At 53.1% G+C, this 13,794-nt stretch overlaps 1 protein-coding gene across 1 annotated transcript; it reads right to left on the bottom strand.

Moving 5' to 3' along the window:
- Positions 1-45: 45 nt before the first annotated feature.
- Positions 46-12,774, bottom strand: FAM151A (family with sequence similarity 151 member A). The gene is given in 8 exon segments (XM_065883572.1): positions 46-719; positions 1,080-1,223; positions 1,982-2,121; positions 2,869-3,093; positions 4,532-4,691; positions 5,681-5,833; positions 11,024-11,170; positions 12,660-12,774. Coding segments are annotated over 8 exon segments (1,758 nt in total).
- Positions 12,775-13,794: the final 1,020 nt, after the last annotated feature.

Raw genomic sequence — 13,794 nt, forward strand, 5'->3', positions numbered from 1 at the left:
TTCCTGCCACCCCCGTGGCTCCACCAGCCCAGCACCCCTGGGTGGTCACTTTCTGCCAACATCCGCCAGCAAGTCTTGGTAGGAACTCTGGGGTAGCCTGTAGTAGACTCAGGTCCTCTCCACGGCCCTGGCTGCCAGCAGCACTGCCCGCACAGATGCATAGCTGCCCCAGCCAGGGCTGTGTTCCACTGTGACAGTGGCCCGGGGGGAGGCTGCCAACAGCCTGGCCACGACTCCAGCCGTGCTCTGGCCCAGCGGCCCAGCCTGAAGCTGGAAGGACACGGGTTGCCAGAGGCCCCAGCACAGCTCCAGCATATCTGTGAGCAGCTGTTCCCTGTAGCCACTGCTCAGCACTTCCTCGGGCCAGCCTGGTGCCACTGTCACATGGGGGAAAACCTCGGCCACAGCTGTAAGCAGCTCCCTGCCAGTCACGTAGCCAGGGACCACAAAACTCCCGTGGGAGATTGTGGCCCCGACCCACACAGGCCTAGGCAGGTGGCCAAGGGTGGAGAGGGTGGCCAGTGTGGCCAGGGATGGCCGGAGGGCCGTGGGCTCTGCTATGTGCACATGGATGCCCCAGCGTCCGGCGCGCGTGGCCAGCTGCAGCAGGCAGAACTCCAGTGTCAGGACACGGCCATCTGGGGCACGTACGATGGGCACGGGGTCCCCAGCTGCAGGCTCCAGGAGGCCAGCTTCCAGCAGGATCATGCCTTCTCTGTCTGGAAGAGGCAATGGAGGCAGCAGCGGGGCAATGGGATCTGTCGATCAGAGCTGGGTTCCAGGTGGAAGGGCTGCCTTATGAATGTGCCCGGGGCTCGTCAGAATGATACAATGAGTTGCTAGCTCGGCTCTGGGCCCTTGCCTGTGGCTCAGCCCTGGGGCCCATGCCCGCCTCTCTTGCAGCGTGATGTGACTGAGGGCTCACAGGTGCTGAAGGCCCGGAGCCCTGCACTTTTGACAGCGCTGTACTCCCTACCTTGCAGCCGTGTTGCTATGGTAACGGAGATCTGAGGCAGCTTCCCCAAGTGTAGGAAACTTGTGGTTGAGCTAGGAGCACAGGGGCTGCAGGTGGACCTTACCTGGGAGTCGCATTGTCGCTGTGCTCCTGTTGCCCTGGATGTCAGGAACCAGCCACTCCACGCTCAGCCCCTCATCCCCAGGGAGTTGGAGAAAGGGGATCAGGCTGCCTCCCGTGTAATAGCTTTGCTTCCGTGAGGCGTTCACTGTGGGGCAAATTGCCAGGATGAAGAGGCCGCTGGTCACAGAGCCCTTCTGTGCACCGCGCATCCTCTCTAAGCCTCACAGCAAGCTTCCTGGGAGCTGTAATTCCCTGTTTTCTAGATTACAGGTGATTTGCCCAAGGTCCTACAGCCAGTAGGCAGGGTTGCTGGGATTGGAACCTGATGGAGCCAGGTCCATCTGGCCCCAAAGCTGGTATTCCTCCCCCTCACCAAGATGGCTCCCAAGGCAGGAGTGTTGGGTCTGATGGGTCCCCTTTGAGATGGCCTAACTGCAGGCTGTCCTAGGTTTGGAGTCAGGGGCGTGGATGTTTGGACAAGGTAGTGTCTGCATCACTGATCAGCAGGTACAGTGGAGGGGCCATTCTCTGAAATGCTAGAGGAAACCTTAGAGGAACTGTATTACAAGGGGAAGCATATGGGGTTTGGAATGTGCTGGTTCCAGTAGGAGCTGTGCCACGTTCAAGCTGAATGACTTTGTATAAATTACCTAACTGTTCTGGATCTCAGTTTCCCTATCTGTAAAATGGAATCCCTGCTTCACAGATCTATAAAGCTTAGCATACTGTGCTGGGGTCTGGCATACAACTGACGCTTAAAACGATCCCTTCCCCCATCCCTCCTAGGATTTTCCCCTTCCAGTGCCCCATCCCACCTAACTCTGCTGCCGTGTCTACCAAGTGCTGCCCTGTGCAGAATCCAGCCCCACTGCCCTTTCCCACACTGCCCAGACCCCTCCCTACTGGCGAGCTGCTTGAACTGGGACAGGAGAGGCTCGAAGAGGTCATAGTAGACTTGGTGGGTGGCGGTGTTGTCCCGGACGTAGAGGAGATCGTCCACTGACACGGGGTCTGAGGTGGCCTGCCACAGCGTCAGGCTGTACCTGGGGTCCAGAGAGCCAGCTCAGTGCCTGCCTGGGCCCAGCAGCCCTCAGCCCCACTCCTGTGCTCAGAGTTGGACCCGAGCTGGGCAGGGGGGGAACACTACCCTGCTTCCTGGGGGCAGAAGAAGCCACAGAGGCCTCGGGAACGATGACTGAGAGTAGAGGCTGAGAAGCGGGGGAGATGGACTGCCCTGCCTCCTCACTTGGAGTGTCTATTTCTGGGTCCTGTCTTAGGAAGGAGACAAGGACAGAAGAGACGGGCTCAGGGGGTGGGGCTAGAGGTCAGGTATGAAGAGGGGAAGGGGGCGGCCTCCAGTGGGGAAAGGCTGAGGAAGGTGGGGCAGCTGGGGACAGAGTGCAAGGGTGGGGATGGGGCTTCCTCAATCCCTACAGAGCTATCTTGGGGCAGAGGCTGTAGGTGCAATCTGTGTAGCCCCAGGGAACAGCTGGCTTCCATGGGAGGAAGCTGTGGGAGGCAAATTGTGTCTCAGTGTAGACACTTTCCAACGGGCAGAGAGTTGTCTGTCAATGGACGGGCTGCCTCAGATGATAGTGAGCTCCCCATTACCGGAGGCATACAAGCAGAAAGCAGGGACATTGTAGAGCATGTGAGCACCCGCAGAGGTTGGACCAGGTGATCAATAAGACCCTTCTAGCCATGAGCCTCTGGGATCTTCTAGGGGCATCAGTGCCTGGGAGCGGGTTTGGAGGGAGTGGGAGCTGTGGCAGGGGCCTGGGAGTCCTCACCTCTCAGATTGGCCCAGCAGCCAGCTGAAGTGGGGCCAGGCAGCCCGTACCATGACAGCCCGCACAGGGAAGGTGACCTTCTGTGGCAGTCCTTCCACCAGCCCCTGCATCTTCTCTACCATGGCTCGGGTATATGTCCCGTTTGGGAACAGGGGCAGGTAGAGGGTGGTCCAGCCTGGAGACAGGGTTGCCTTAGAATACTTCTCCTGGACCAAGGCCAGAAACCTGCAGAGAATCAGAGATGCTGGTCTTTTAGAGCCCCTTCCTCATCTCCCAGGTTCCCACCACAGTGCTAAGAGGCAGGATCTCTTGCATCTATGGTATAAGGGCACAGTCCTCAAGAACAGAAATGGCTTGCTCAAAGTCCCACAGTAGGGCATGGACTTTGGTGTTGGGGAGGTCTGGGTTTGGGTCCTGATTCTGTGATCTTGGGCAGCTCACCCAGCCCCTTTGATTCTCAAAGATGGCATCCTTTCAGGCAGGACAGGCCTTCGTAAACATACCCACATGGACGGGGGGATCTAAAGCCCCAGGTGTGGGATGTGGGTTCTCCCAGCTGTGAGAGTCTCTGAACTTTCATATTTTATTTAAAAATTTCATTCAGATTTTGCCTTGATGCAAATTTTAATAGGCAAATAATGTTACCCTCTCCCTCTCCCCAAATTATTGAGTAATTTTCTTCACTCCAAGAAGGTGAACCATTATTTATCTTGGGCCACTGACTACATTTTCAAACTGCTGCTTTCCAAATGCACCTCAGTTTGAGAATCGTGATAAATATTGGACGGATGGATTGTTGGCTGACTGCCTGGAAAGATGGATGGATGGATGGATGAACGGTAAAGAGCATGGAGGTTAGAGTCAGATCGGCCTGGTTTTGAGTCTTTCCTCTGCCAATTACTAGATTTAGGCAAGTCATTTAACTTCAGTGCGATATTTCCTGTATTAATAAAATGAAAATAATATTACCTACCTCATTCCCAAGTAAGAGTTAAGTGGTATTCTACAACTAGAGTACTTAAAACAGTGCCTGTGACACATAATAAACATGCAACAGATTGTGCCTCAATTATTGTCAGCTTTCTCATCTGCAAAATGGTGAGAAAAAAGGCTCCTCACCTGGCATTGCTACGTGAAGATCAACTCAGATGTGTGCTCTCCTTTTAAGTGGCCCTTTGTAAACTGGAGCATACCACGAAGCTGGTGTTACATGAGGGCGGTTGGTGGCAGTGCTGGGATTTCATGGGGGGCTAAGGAAGGAGTCAGTGCTTTAGACTTTTCTAGCAGGCCAAGTGTTGCCCTTGTCACTGGACCAGGCCCTGTTTGCCCTCCAGGAATAATCACTGTAGTAAGGGTGACAAACCTGTAATCCAACGGTGATAGTCCAACGAAATCAGGACTGTTAGGAGAAAGTGTGAGTGAAGGCCCTCAGTGGCCTTGGATGTCAGGGAAGTTTCTGGGACAGGTAATGACTGGGCAAAGGTTCATCAGGAAATGGGGGAAAGGCATTCAAGGCAGAGGGAATAGCACGTGTGAAGGCTCAGAGGTCAGACTGCATGGTGTGGCTGGAAGCAAACTCAGCAAAGGTCCCCTGAGCACCTACTGTGCCAGATGTTGACGGAAGAGGATTGGACACAGCTGGGGCAGAGAAGCGAACACTCACTGTGTAGCATTGACTTCTATCGGGATGGCCATGTTGGGGCCCCTCAGGATGTCGGCATTGATCCACACAGGCCTCCGAACTCTCCCCTCCTCGGTCAGCCGCCGCAGGAGGTCCAGGGAGGGGCCCACGGCCTTGATGCTCTTGAAGTCTAGTTTGATGCCTGTGGGGAGAGGGCCAAGGGCTTGGGGAACTGGTCCCTCGTGCTCAAGGAAGAAGGAAACAGAAGACATGACTTCCTGGGACAGAGAGAGCAGGTATGGTATGTGTGTTGGGGGCAGGGAAGGAAGACAGGGACCAGATTCTCGCTGGGTGTGAAGAAGGGTTTTCAAACAGGCAGAGCTAACCTGGAGAGAAAGGACTTGCCTCTGTAGGAATGAGCTCCCATCCCCCATCACCAAGGGGAGGAAGCAGATGACGGGTAAGGGCTTGGGACTTGGGGCAGGTTCAGGGGTTGTCAAGCGTCGGATGAAAAGGGACTGTGATTCTTGGACAGGCAGGCTCAGAGGGTCCTAAGCCACCTGAGCCTGAACAGCAGGAGATGAGGCTGAGAAGTTAGAGCAGGATGTTGCAAGACAGGCCAAGGAGATCACACTTTGTCCTGAGGACAATGGGGAGCCATGGAGGGTTAAAGCAGGGGAGTGACGCGACAACTGGCATTTTGGAAAGCTCACTCAGGTAGGGGCTGAGTTTGGAAGCAGGAAGCCAGTGAGGAAGGAGGTCCAGGAGAAAGACGATGTGACTGGGACTGGATCAGGGGGTGGGCTTCAGGGTTAGAATTGGCAGGTACAGCAGCTGAGCGGACGTGGAGGATGAGGGAGAGACATTAGGGTGATGCCTGGATTCCGACTACAACTGGCAAAGAGACATGGGAGGGGAAGGTGGAATTTGGCTTTTGAGCATGTTATATCCAGTTCCATGGATTCAGGGCCCAAACATGTTTGGTCCTTTGCAGCTTACCCTGCACTTTTTTATCCCTCGTCTCACTGATCTTCCCCGAGCCCAGGCCTCTAGAGCGGTGGGCTGGAAAGCCAAGGCAACGAGCAACTCCTGACGAGCACTGGACTAGCTTCCTAGTGGAAGGACCTCTGCACATGCGGCCTGAGGACCAGAGGGCTGGGCAGCTGGGGAGGGGCTGAGAGAGGTCCTTACCCTTCTGGGAAGAAGCCAGCACGGCCTCCAGCCACTGCTGTAGGGTGTTGTCACTGTAGATGGCTGGGGGGTGCGCCATGATGGGGACCCCTGTCTCATTGACTGTGCCGAGCCCTTCTACCGTGACGTCTGCCTCCAGGGCCACAGCGTCACCTGTGCAAGAGGACAAACTCCATCTTGATTGGTTCCTTTTTTTTTTTTTTTTCTTTTACTGCACAACTTGTGGGATCCTAGTTCCCCGACCAGGGATAGAACCTGGGCCCCGGCAGTGAGAGGGCCGTGTCCTAACCACTGGACCGCCAGGGAATTCCCAGATCAGTTCTTTTTTTAAAGCAATTTTTCTCATCATCAAAGTATTACACATTTATTATAGAACATTTGGAAAGTACAGAAAAGCAGAAAGAAATATTCGCCGACATTTCTAAATTTTTGCTACTAACAAATAATGAGGCATATTTTATTCTGATTTTCTGATTATTTTTTATCCTGACTTGAGGAAAGCATTTCCATCATAGTTCATTTTTTGATGTATTTTCTTCCACTTTTATCTATTTATAGTTTTTACACAGTTGGGAATACTCTGCATTTATAATTTTAATCTTTTTCTTTCAATAGTGACACATTTTTTACAATCTTTTCTATGTTTCATTAAAAAAAAAAAAGCTGCAAAAACCCGATTGAGGGCACTCACCCTGCTTTAGTTAGCCACTCTCCCATTCCTGAGACATCCTAGTAGTTTCTAAATTTTTGCTACTAACAAATAATGATGCGTGTTTTATTCTGATTTTCTGATTATTTTTTATCCTGACAAGGAATTTGAGTCAGGGCCATGCAGGGTGTTTTTAAGGCCCATACTAACAAATTACTGTCTAGAAGAATTCTTCTGACTCATGTTCCTGCCAGAAATACGTAAGCTGGCCCATCTCCGGCACACTTACAGCACTGAGCATCGTTATTTTTATCTTTTAAATGCACACAGTTAACTCCATCAGGCGGCTGTGTGACGCCTGCTCCGAGAGTTCAGTCCAGGAGGGAGCTGAGGCCTTTCAGTGAGAAGCAGGCCAGAATAGCCGGCCAGGGTCTCTGTCTAAGGAATGGAGTGGAGGGCAGGCGGGTCGCTCTCAGCTCCTGCCCCATCACAGACAGTTGGCATCAGAGGGCCTCTTGTGTTTGACACTCGCAGCCTCGTGACTTGAGGTCTGCTCCCCTCCAAGTCCATTCTGCACACGGCCACTAGAGTGAGTATTCCAAACACGTACCTGATCGTGTCACTCCTGTTAAAAAATCAAAACGTCCCTGCCTGTTGTCCTAAGAGTCCAAGCTAAATGCCTTACCATAGTCTGTGAGGTCCTGCATGACCAGGCCTTTCCCATCTTATCTCGAGTCCCTCTCTCCCTCAATCTCTAGCTTCCAGCCACTCCTGTTTCTCCAACATTAATGTGTACACAAATCACCCAGGAACTGTTAAAATGCAAGTTCTGCTCAGTAGGTCTGGGGTGGGGCCCAAGATGTCTAACAATCTCCCCCGTGATGCCCATGCTGCCGGTCCGTGGCCCATACTTTGAGTATCGATGCTCAAATATCTTGTCTTCCCTTCTCTGGGCTCTTACACATGGCTGTTGTCTTGGCAACACTTCCCTCCGCAGCTTTACTAGGCCACCTCCAGCTCATCCGTGGGTGTTGGCTTAAAATATCAAGGAGGCCATCCCTAAACCACACATCCAGTCTAAGTTAGGTTGCCAGCTTCTCCTCTGAGTGCTCAGCCCCCATGTAATCACTCATTTAGCACAAGCTTTCCTGAGTGTTAAGTGTCAGGGAGCAGGGTCCGGGTCTGTGTTGCCCATCACTTGGATTTCCAGTGCCAAGACAATAATAGGCCTAAAAAAGGAGCTTCAAAAATGTTTGTTGGATGATAAAAGACTGAATGAATGGGTGATAGAAAAGTTAAGGTAAACCAGCGCAGGCTCAGAAAGGTGATAGCACTTGCCCAAAGTCGCAGAGAATTTTTGCAGATTTCTTTAAAATCTAGGTGTTTGGATTTCCAGGAGGGGGAGGAAGCTGAGTGCCAGGCTGTCCCCAGCACTGAGCCAGGCACTTTGCATTGTCCCACTTCATCCTCATATTATACCTCCTGCCCAGAGCTCTGGACTTCCTGGAGTCCTCACTGGCAAGATGGGGATGAGCCTCCCTGGACCATGACTACAGGACATGGACATAAAGGCGTGTTGTAAACTGTGAAGGGCTATATGAAGGTAGCCTTTATTTTTATGGCTTGAACACAAAGCACTTTCTTTTCTTAACTTTCAGTTACCTGGGAATGCAGAGAGAGGGGTCCAAAGAGTTTGGGGCCCATCAAGGCCCAGAGAAGCCAGGCCCGAGGAGGCAGCTGGGCAGATAAGAGGGTAGTTCAAGAAAAAAATACTGGCCTTCCCTGGTGGCGCAGTGGTTGAGAGTCCGCCTGCCGATGCAGGGGACACGGGTTCGTGCCCCGGTTCGGGAAGATCCCACATGCTGCAGAGTGGCTGGGCCCGTGAGCCATGGCCGCTGAGCCTGCGCGTCCGGAGCCTGTGCTCCGCAACGGGAGAGGCCACAACAGTGAGAGGCCAGCGTACCGCAAAAAAAAAAAAAGAAAAAAAAAACTGCTTAAAAAAAAGAGAATGGATACTGAGGGGTCTTCTTCCCCATCTAACGGGAGCCAGTTCCGTTCTGGGGAGGGTGGGGGCACGCTGGGCGGGATCCAGGGCTGGAACCCAGGTCTCTGAGGCCCGGTGAACCTCCGATGCTGCTGCCTTGCTTGACTTTCACCAGCTGCCTTCCTTGAGACACTGTGAGCCCCTTGAACACAGGGCCACATCTCACTCATTTCTAAACCTCCTCCTGAGCTGGGTGCAGAGTAGGCGCCCAGCAAATGCTCAGTGAAGTGGACTAAAGACTGATGGACCTAACCTGCCTCCTTGCGATCGCCACCTGGATCCAGCTTCCTCCCGAAGTCTTCTCCCTTGTCATTTACACCTGTTGTGTGCCTTCCAGATGCTGAATCTGGGGGGCCAACTCGCTTGGTTGGGGGTGTGAAGGAACAGGAGATGAGGAAAGGATCAGGTTTCTGCAGCCACAGTAAGAGTCCTCGTCCTCAGGGGTGCAGTCAGGTGGGAAGGAGTGATGATCTCCAGAGGGAACCCACAGGAAGTTACCAGACTCTCCTTCCCCTCCCCCACATGCCAGGAGCTCTATGCATCACGTCCGGCAGGAGAGCGCTGTGGCTGAGCGTACAGATCCTGAACCCAAGGCTGCTAGCTTCCAGTCCCAGCTCTAACACCTGCAAGCTGTGTGATCTTGGGCAGGTTGATGGACCTCTCTGTGCTCCCTGTCCCCTCGTTTACTAGAAGTAAATAATAAAATATCCTTTGTTAGGCATTCACTAAGTATTAATTATCATTTACGTGGAGTAGCTCACTTAACTAGGGTGAGCACATGTCCCCATTTGCCAGGGATAGTCTGGTGTATTCCTGTTGTTTCAGCATAATTATTAATAATGACCTCTTTCACTATCAAAAGTGCCCTGGTTTGGATGATAAATGATATGGTCACCCTACCAGCCCACGTTTTGCAGAGGGAAAAACTGAGCTGCAGATGGGTGAAGTCACCTGCCCCAAATCACTCCTCTGGTAAATGATAAAAGGTAGAATTTGAACCCAGTCTGTCTGCCTTCTAGGCCTTTGCTGTGGCCCCTCCCCTCCACATGGGTGTCCAGTCACGTTCAAGGTGACTTCACCGGCCTAACCCTGGCCTACCATTGGCTCCCCCCGAGGGTCCCCACCTCAGTTGTGGAGCCACCCTCCTCCCAGAGACCTACCCCAGGGACCTAGCAGGACCCTCAGGGAGAAGACTGGGCCTGGGGTCCTCCGCACCCCTGCAGCTATGCTAAGGGGTGCCTCTGCACACTCCATGCTGTTGGGCACTGCCTGGTTGGGGCCCTTAGCTTTCTTCTTGGCCAAGGTCCCATCTTGGTGGGTCCTGATCCCTTACCTGCTGCCCCAGGGCTGACCTGGGATGAGCCTGGGGCTGGCAGATCCTCTTTGCTTTCCCTCAGGCCTTATCTGCCAGATAAGAGCCCTCCCTCTTGCCAGGGAGTTCTCTGGCCTCTTATCACCCAAGTCTGGCCATTAGCCTCCCGATCCTGAAGCAGCAGCAAACTGGCTCCACCCAGCCTGTGGTGGCCTCTCCTCTGCTGACCACCAAGCCTGCCTCCTCCAGGAAGTCTCCCTAAGGACTCATTCATTCATTCAGCAAACCTTTCCCAGATGCTCATTCCCAGGCTATCTGCTGGTGACTCTGCTGGAGTAAGAGCCAGAGGCCTGGCGCCTAGGTCTTGCTCTGCTTCAGACCTACTGTGTGACCTTGGACAAGACCCTCTGGATCTCACTTTCCTAAACTTGAGGGATTTTGGTTGAGCAGTGGTTCTCAAAGTGTGATCCTGGGGCCAGCAACATCAATGTCACCTGGGAACTTATCAGAAATGCAAATTCTCAGGCCCCACCCCGGAACCACTGAATCTGAAATTCCAGGGGTGGGGCTAGCAATGTGTTTTCTGAAGCACGCTCGAATCTGGGGACCCTTCCTTTCATCTGGAATAGTCACTGCCTTAGAGTTTACAAGCACATACATGAACACGATCTAACGAGCTTCCCCATAGCCCTGGAAGAGTGAGATCTTCCCTTTTGAAGAGGGCCAGGCGTAATGCAGTGGTTTAGAGCGTGGGAGCTGACCACTGCGTGCTCCAATGCTGGCTTAGCCACTTTCAAACAGTGTGACCTTAGTGAAGTTAGGTAAGTTACCTAACTTTTCTGAGCCTCCATTTTTCTCCTGTCGAATGGCACCCACAAAACAGGCTGCTGGTAGTCCCAGGAGACCCACGTGGAATGTGAGTGTGTGTCCCCACAGGGAGTGGTTGCCCACTGGCTGCCGTAATCATTCTGAATCAGAGGCTCAGGAGTTACACAACTTGCTCAGGCTTCCACAGCTCGTTTTTGGTAGCGCTGGCACTCAAACATCTTCTGGCTCTTTAGACTTTGAGGACAAAGGCCTCCTTAGCAGGGAAGCTGTCTCCTGACAAGGCCTGGGAGGAAGGGCAGGATGTGACCTTGGAACCAGACATCTCTGCACAACCTGAGCCAGTCACTTAACCCCTGAGCCCCCACTTTCTCAAGTGGAGGATGGCAAGAATGTGGCGATACCCATCCTAATGCCACCTCATAGGTAGTGCTGTCTTAGCCCCACCTCTGCTCTCCCTCCATTGCCTCCACCTCTGCCCCGGCCTGCCCCAGTTCTGGCAACTGGACTTACTGCTGAGGGCAGCCCTCATCTCCTTCTGGCTGTTGGCAGCATGGTACCAGGTGACCAGAAGGCCGTCGTGTTGGCTGATCTGACCCAGGCTCAGCAGGTAGTCCAGCATGTCCGCGTCGGAGCGGCAGACCGCATCCTGCTCACAGCCTGCAATCAAGGCGAAGGGAACTGTCAACATCAGTTCTTGCCTCAGACCAAGACTCTCATCCGTACATCCTACTAACCCTCCTTGGGCCCCAGGGAGTATCTAGCACACCATCTAGCAGAGACAGTGGACCCCAGATTCATCAGAGCTGGGAGAGGGAGAAATACATGGGGTCCTGGGCACAATGATGCTCTGAACCAGCCTGCAGATGTTGGGAAGTTCACTGATAAGGGAACATTTAAGGGAGACCTAGAAGGATGGGTGTGTAACTTTGACCAAAATAGGGGACTAGGTTATTTCAGACAGAGAGAACAGTATAAGCAAAGGTTTGACCGTAGGATATATATGGTTGCCTAAAGGAATGGCCATTGGCCTGGTACAGAATGCAGAGAAATGGAATAGGGCAAGATTGGAAGAGGGCTGTGATCCAGTTGTAAATGGCTTTGGGCGCCAGCAAAGGAATTGGGTGTGTGCTGGAGACAGCAAACTAGGTTTATGTTTAGAAAGATCTCCTTACACAGTGGTTAAGAATCTGCCTGCCAATGCAGGGGACACGGGTTCGAGCCCTGATCCAGGAAGATCCAACATGCCATGGAGCAACAAAGCCCGCGTGCCACAACTGCTGAGCCACGTGCCGCAACTGCTGAGCCCACGTGCTGCAACTACTGAAGCCTGTGTGCCTAGAGCCTGTGCTCCGCAGCAAGAGAAGCCACTGCAATGAGAAGCCCATACACTGCAATGAAAAGCCCATACACTGCAATGAAGAGTAACCCCTGTTCGCCACAACTAGAGACAGCCCATGCGTAGCAATGAAGACCCAACACAGCCAAAAATAAATAACTAAATAAAAATTTAAAAAAGAAAAGGAAAGATCTCCTTGGTGGCAGACCGAGCATGGGCTGGTGTGAGCAGGCTGGCAGCGGAGACTGTGTGGGAGGGGGAGGGCTGCTGCAGGGGTCCAGCAGGAGACAGAGGCTTGAGAGGTCATGGTGGGCAGGGATGGAGGGTAGAGGATGGGAAGGAAGAGCCTCGAGGCACAGAATTGAAGATACAGGCATGAGGCAGGAGGAAGAGAGGAGGCTGCTCCCAGGTCCCCATGTGGATGGAGGACCCTTCACTAGGAGATGGCACAGAAGGGAGAGGGAAAGTTTAGCTCAGTCAGCTGAATATGAGATGCCTGCATGACCCTCCAAGAAGGAATGTTCATCTGGGGGCACAGAAGGAGGTCTGGACTGAAGACCAAGGTTCATTGGTCCTCAGGTAACTGAAGCCTGGTAAAGAAGGAAGGGAAAGTTAATGGGACTGTCTGTTGGGAATCAAGTCTTGGTGGGGTTGGTGATGGGAGGGGCAGGTAGAGCTGTGGATGGAGGAGAGTCTTGGTAGGGAGGGGAGAGGAGGCCATCAGGGCTGTCAATGGGGACAGAACCTTCTGGGGTCAAGGAGTGAGGGATGGGGGAAGCCGACCAGATGGCATGACTGGGAAGCTCCTACCTGGCAGGATGCCCTGCTGCAGCAAGAAGCACAGGATCATCCCGATGGTGAACACCAGAGCCACACTGGCACTGCTGACAAGGGCCCACTTCGAGCACCCCTTCTTGTAGGCCATGATGACCCTCTCTGGGAAATGCCCCACACTCCTCGCGGTGCAGTCTCCTGAGGCTCTCAGAGCTAGGATCGGATGGGAGGCAGGAGCCTTAGTAGCACCTAGTTGTCCCCTGGCGGGCCAGGAAAATGTCCTAGAAGACAGTTCCCAAAGTCCCTCCTACCTTCCCGCCCTCCTCCTCCTCCTCCTCTCTCTCTCCCAGGATCTTAACGGGTCAAGCAGAAAATCCTGCCACCTTCAAAATGACCTTTGAGCACATTAAGAGTCAGCAGAAGATGTTAGACTGAGCCCCACCTGCTGCCTGTCTGCCCCTGCCTGGGAGTTGGGGGACCAGGTATCTAGATCCAGCTTGACTTTGCTTTCCTGAAGACCTGGAGGTTTTCTGCCCCTGCATAAAAGGAGACACCTAGATGGTTCTTCCCTCTTTCTGCCCTGCCCCAGGGAGTCACAAAGGTCAGGAAAGGGTGGGAGACAAGGACAGATTAGATCTGCCTGAGGAATATGAATTTTCCTTCTATCCCAGTAGATTATCTACCTGAGATTGAGAGTGGTAGGCCTGGAGGGCAGGGGGGAAGGTGACAGAGTAGAAGGACAAGCGCTCACTCCCTCTTATGAGAGCACCGGAATCACAACTAACTGCTGAACAATCATCAACAGGAAGACCCTGGAACTCACCAAAAAAGATACCCCACATCCAAAGACAAAGGAGAAGCCACAATGAGATGGTAGGAGGGGCGCAATCACAATAAAATCAAATCCCATAACCGCTGTGTGTCTGACTCACAAACTGGAGAACACTGATACCACAGAAGTCCACCCACTGGAGTGAAGGTTCTGAGCCCCACCTCAGGCTTCCCAACCTGGGGGTCCAGCAACGGGAGGAGGAATTCCTAGAGAATCAGACTATGAAGGCTAGCAGGATTTGATTGCAAATCAACAGGACGGGGGGAAACAGAGACTCCACTCTTGGAGGGCACACACAAAGTAGTGTGCACACTGGGACCCAGGGGAAGGAGCAGTGAC

The sequence above is a fragment of the Phocoena phocoena genome, chromosome 1, assembly GCF_963924675.1.
Source record: "Phocoena phocoena chromosome 1, mPhoPho1.1, whole genome shotgun sequence".
Taxonomy (NCBI): domain Eukaryota; kingdom Metazoa; phylum Chordata; class Mammalia; order Artiodactyla; family Phocoenidae; genus Phocoena; species Phocoena phocoena.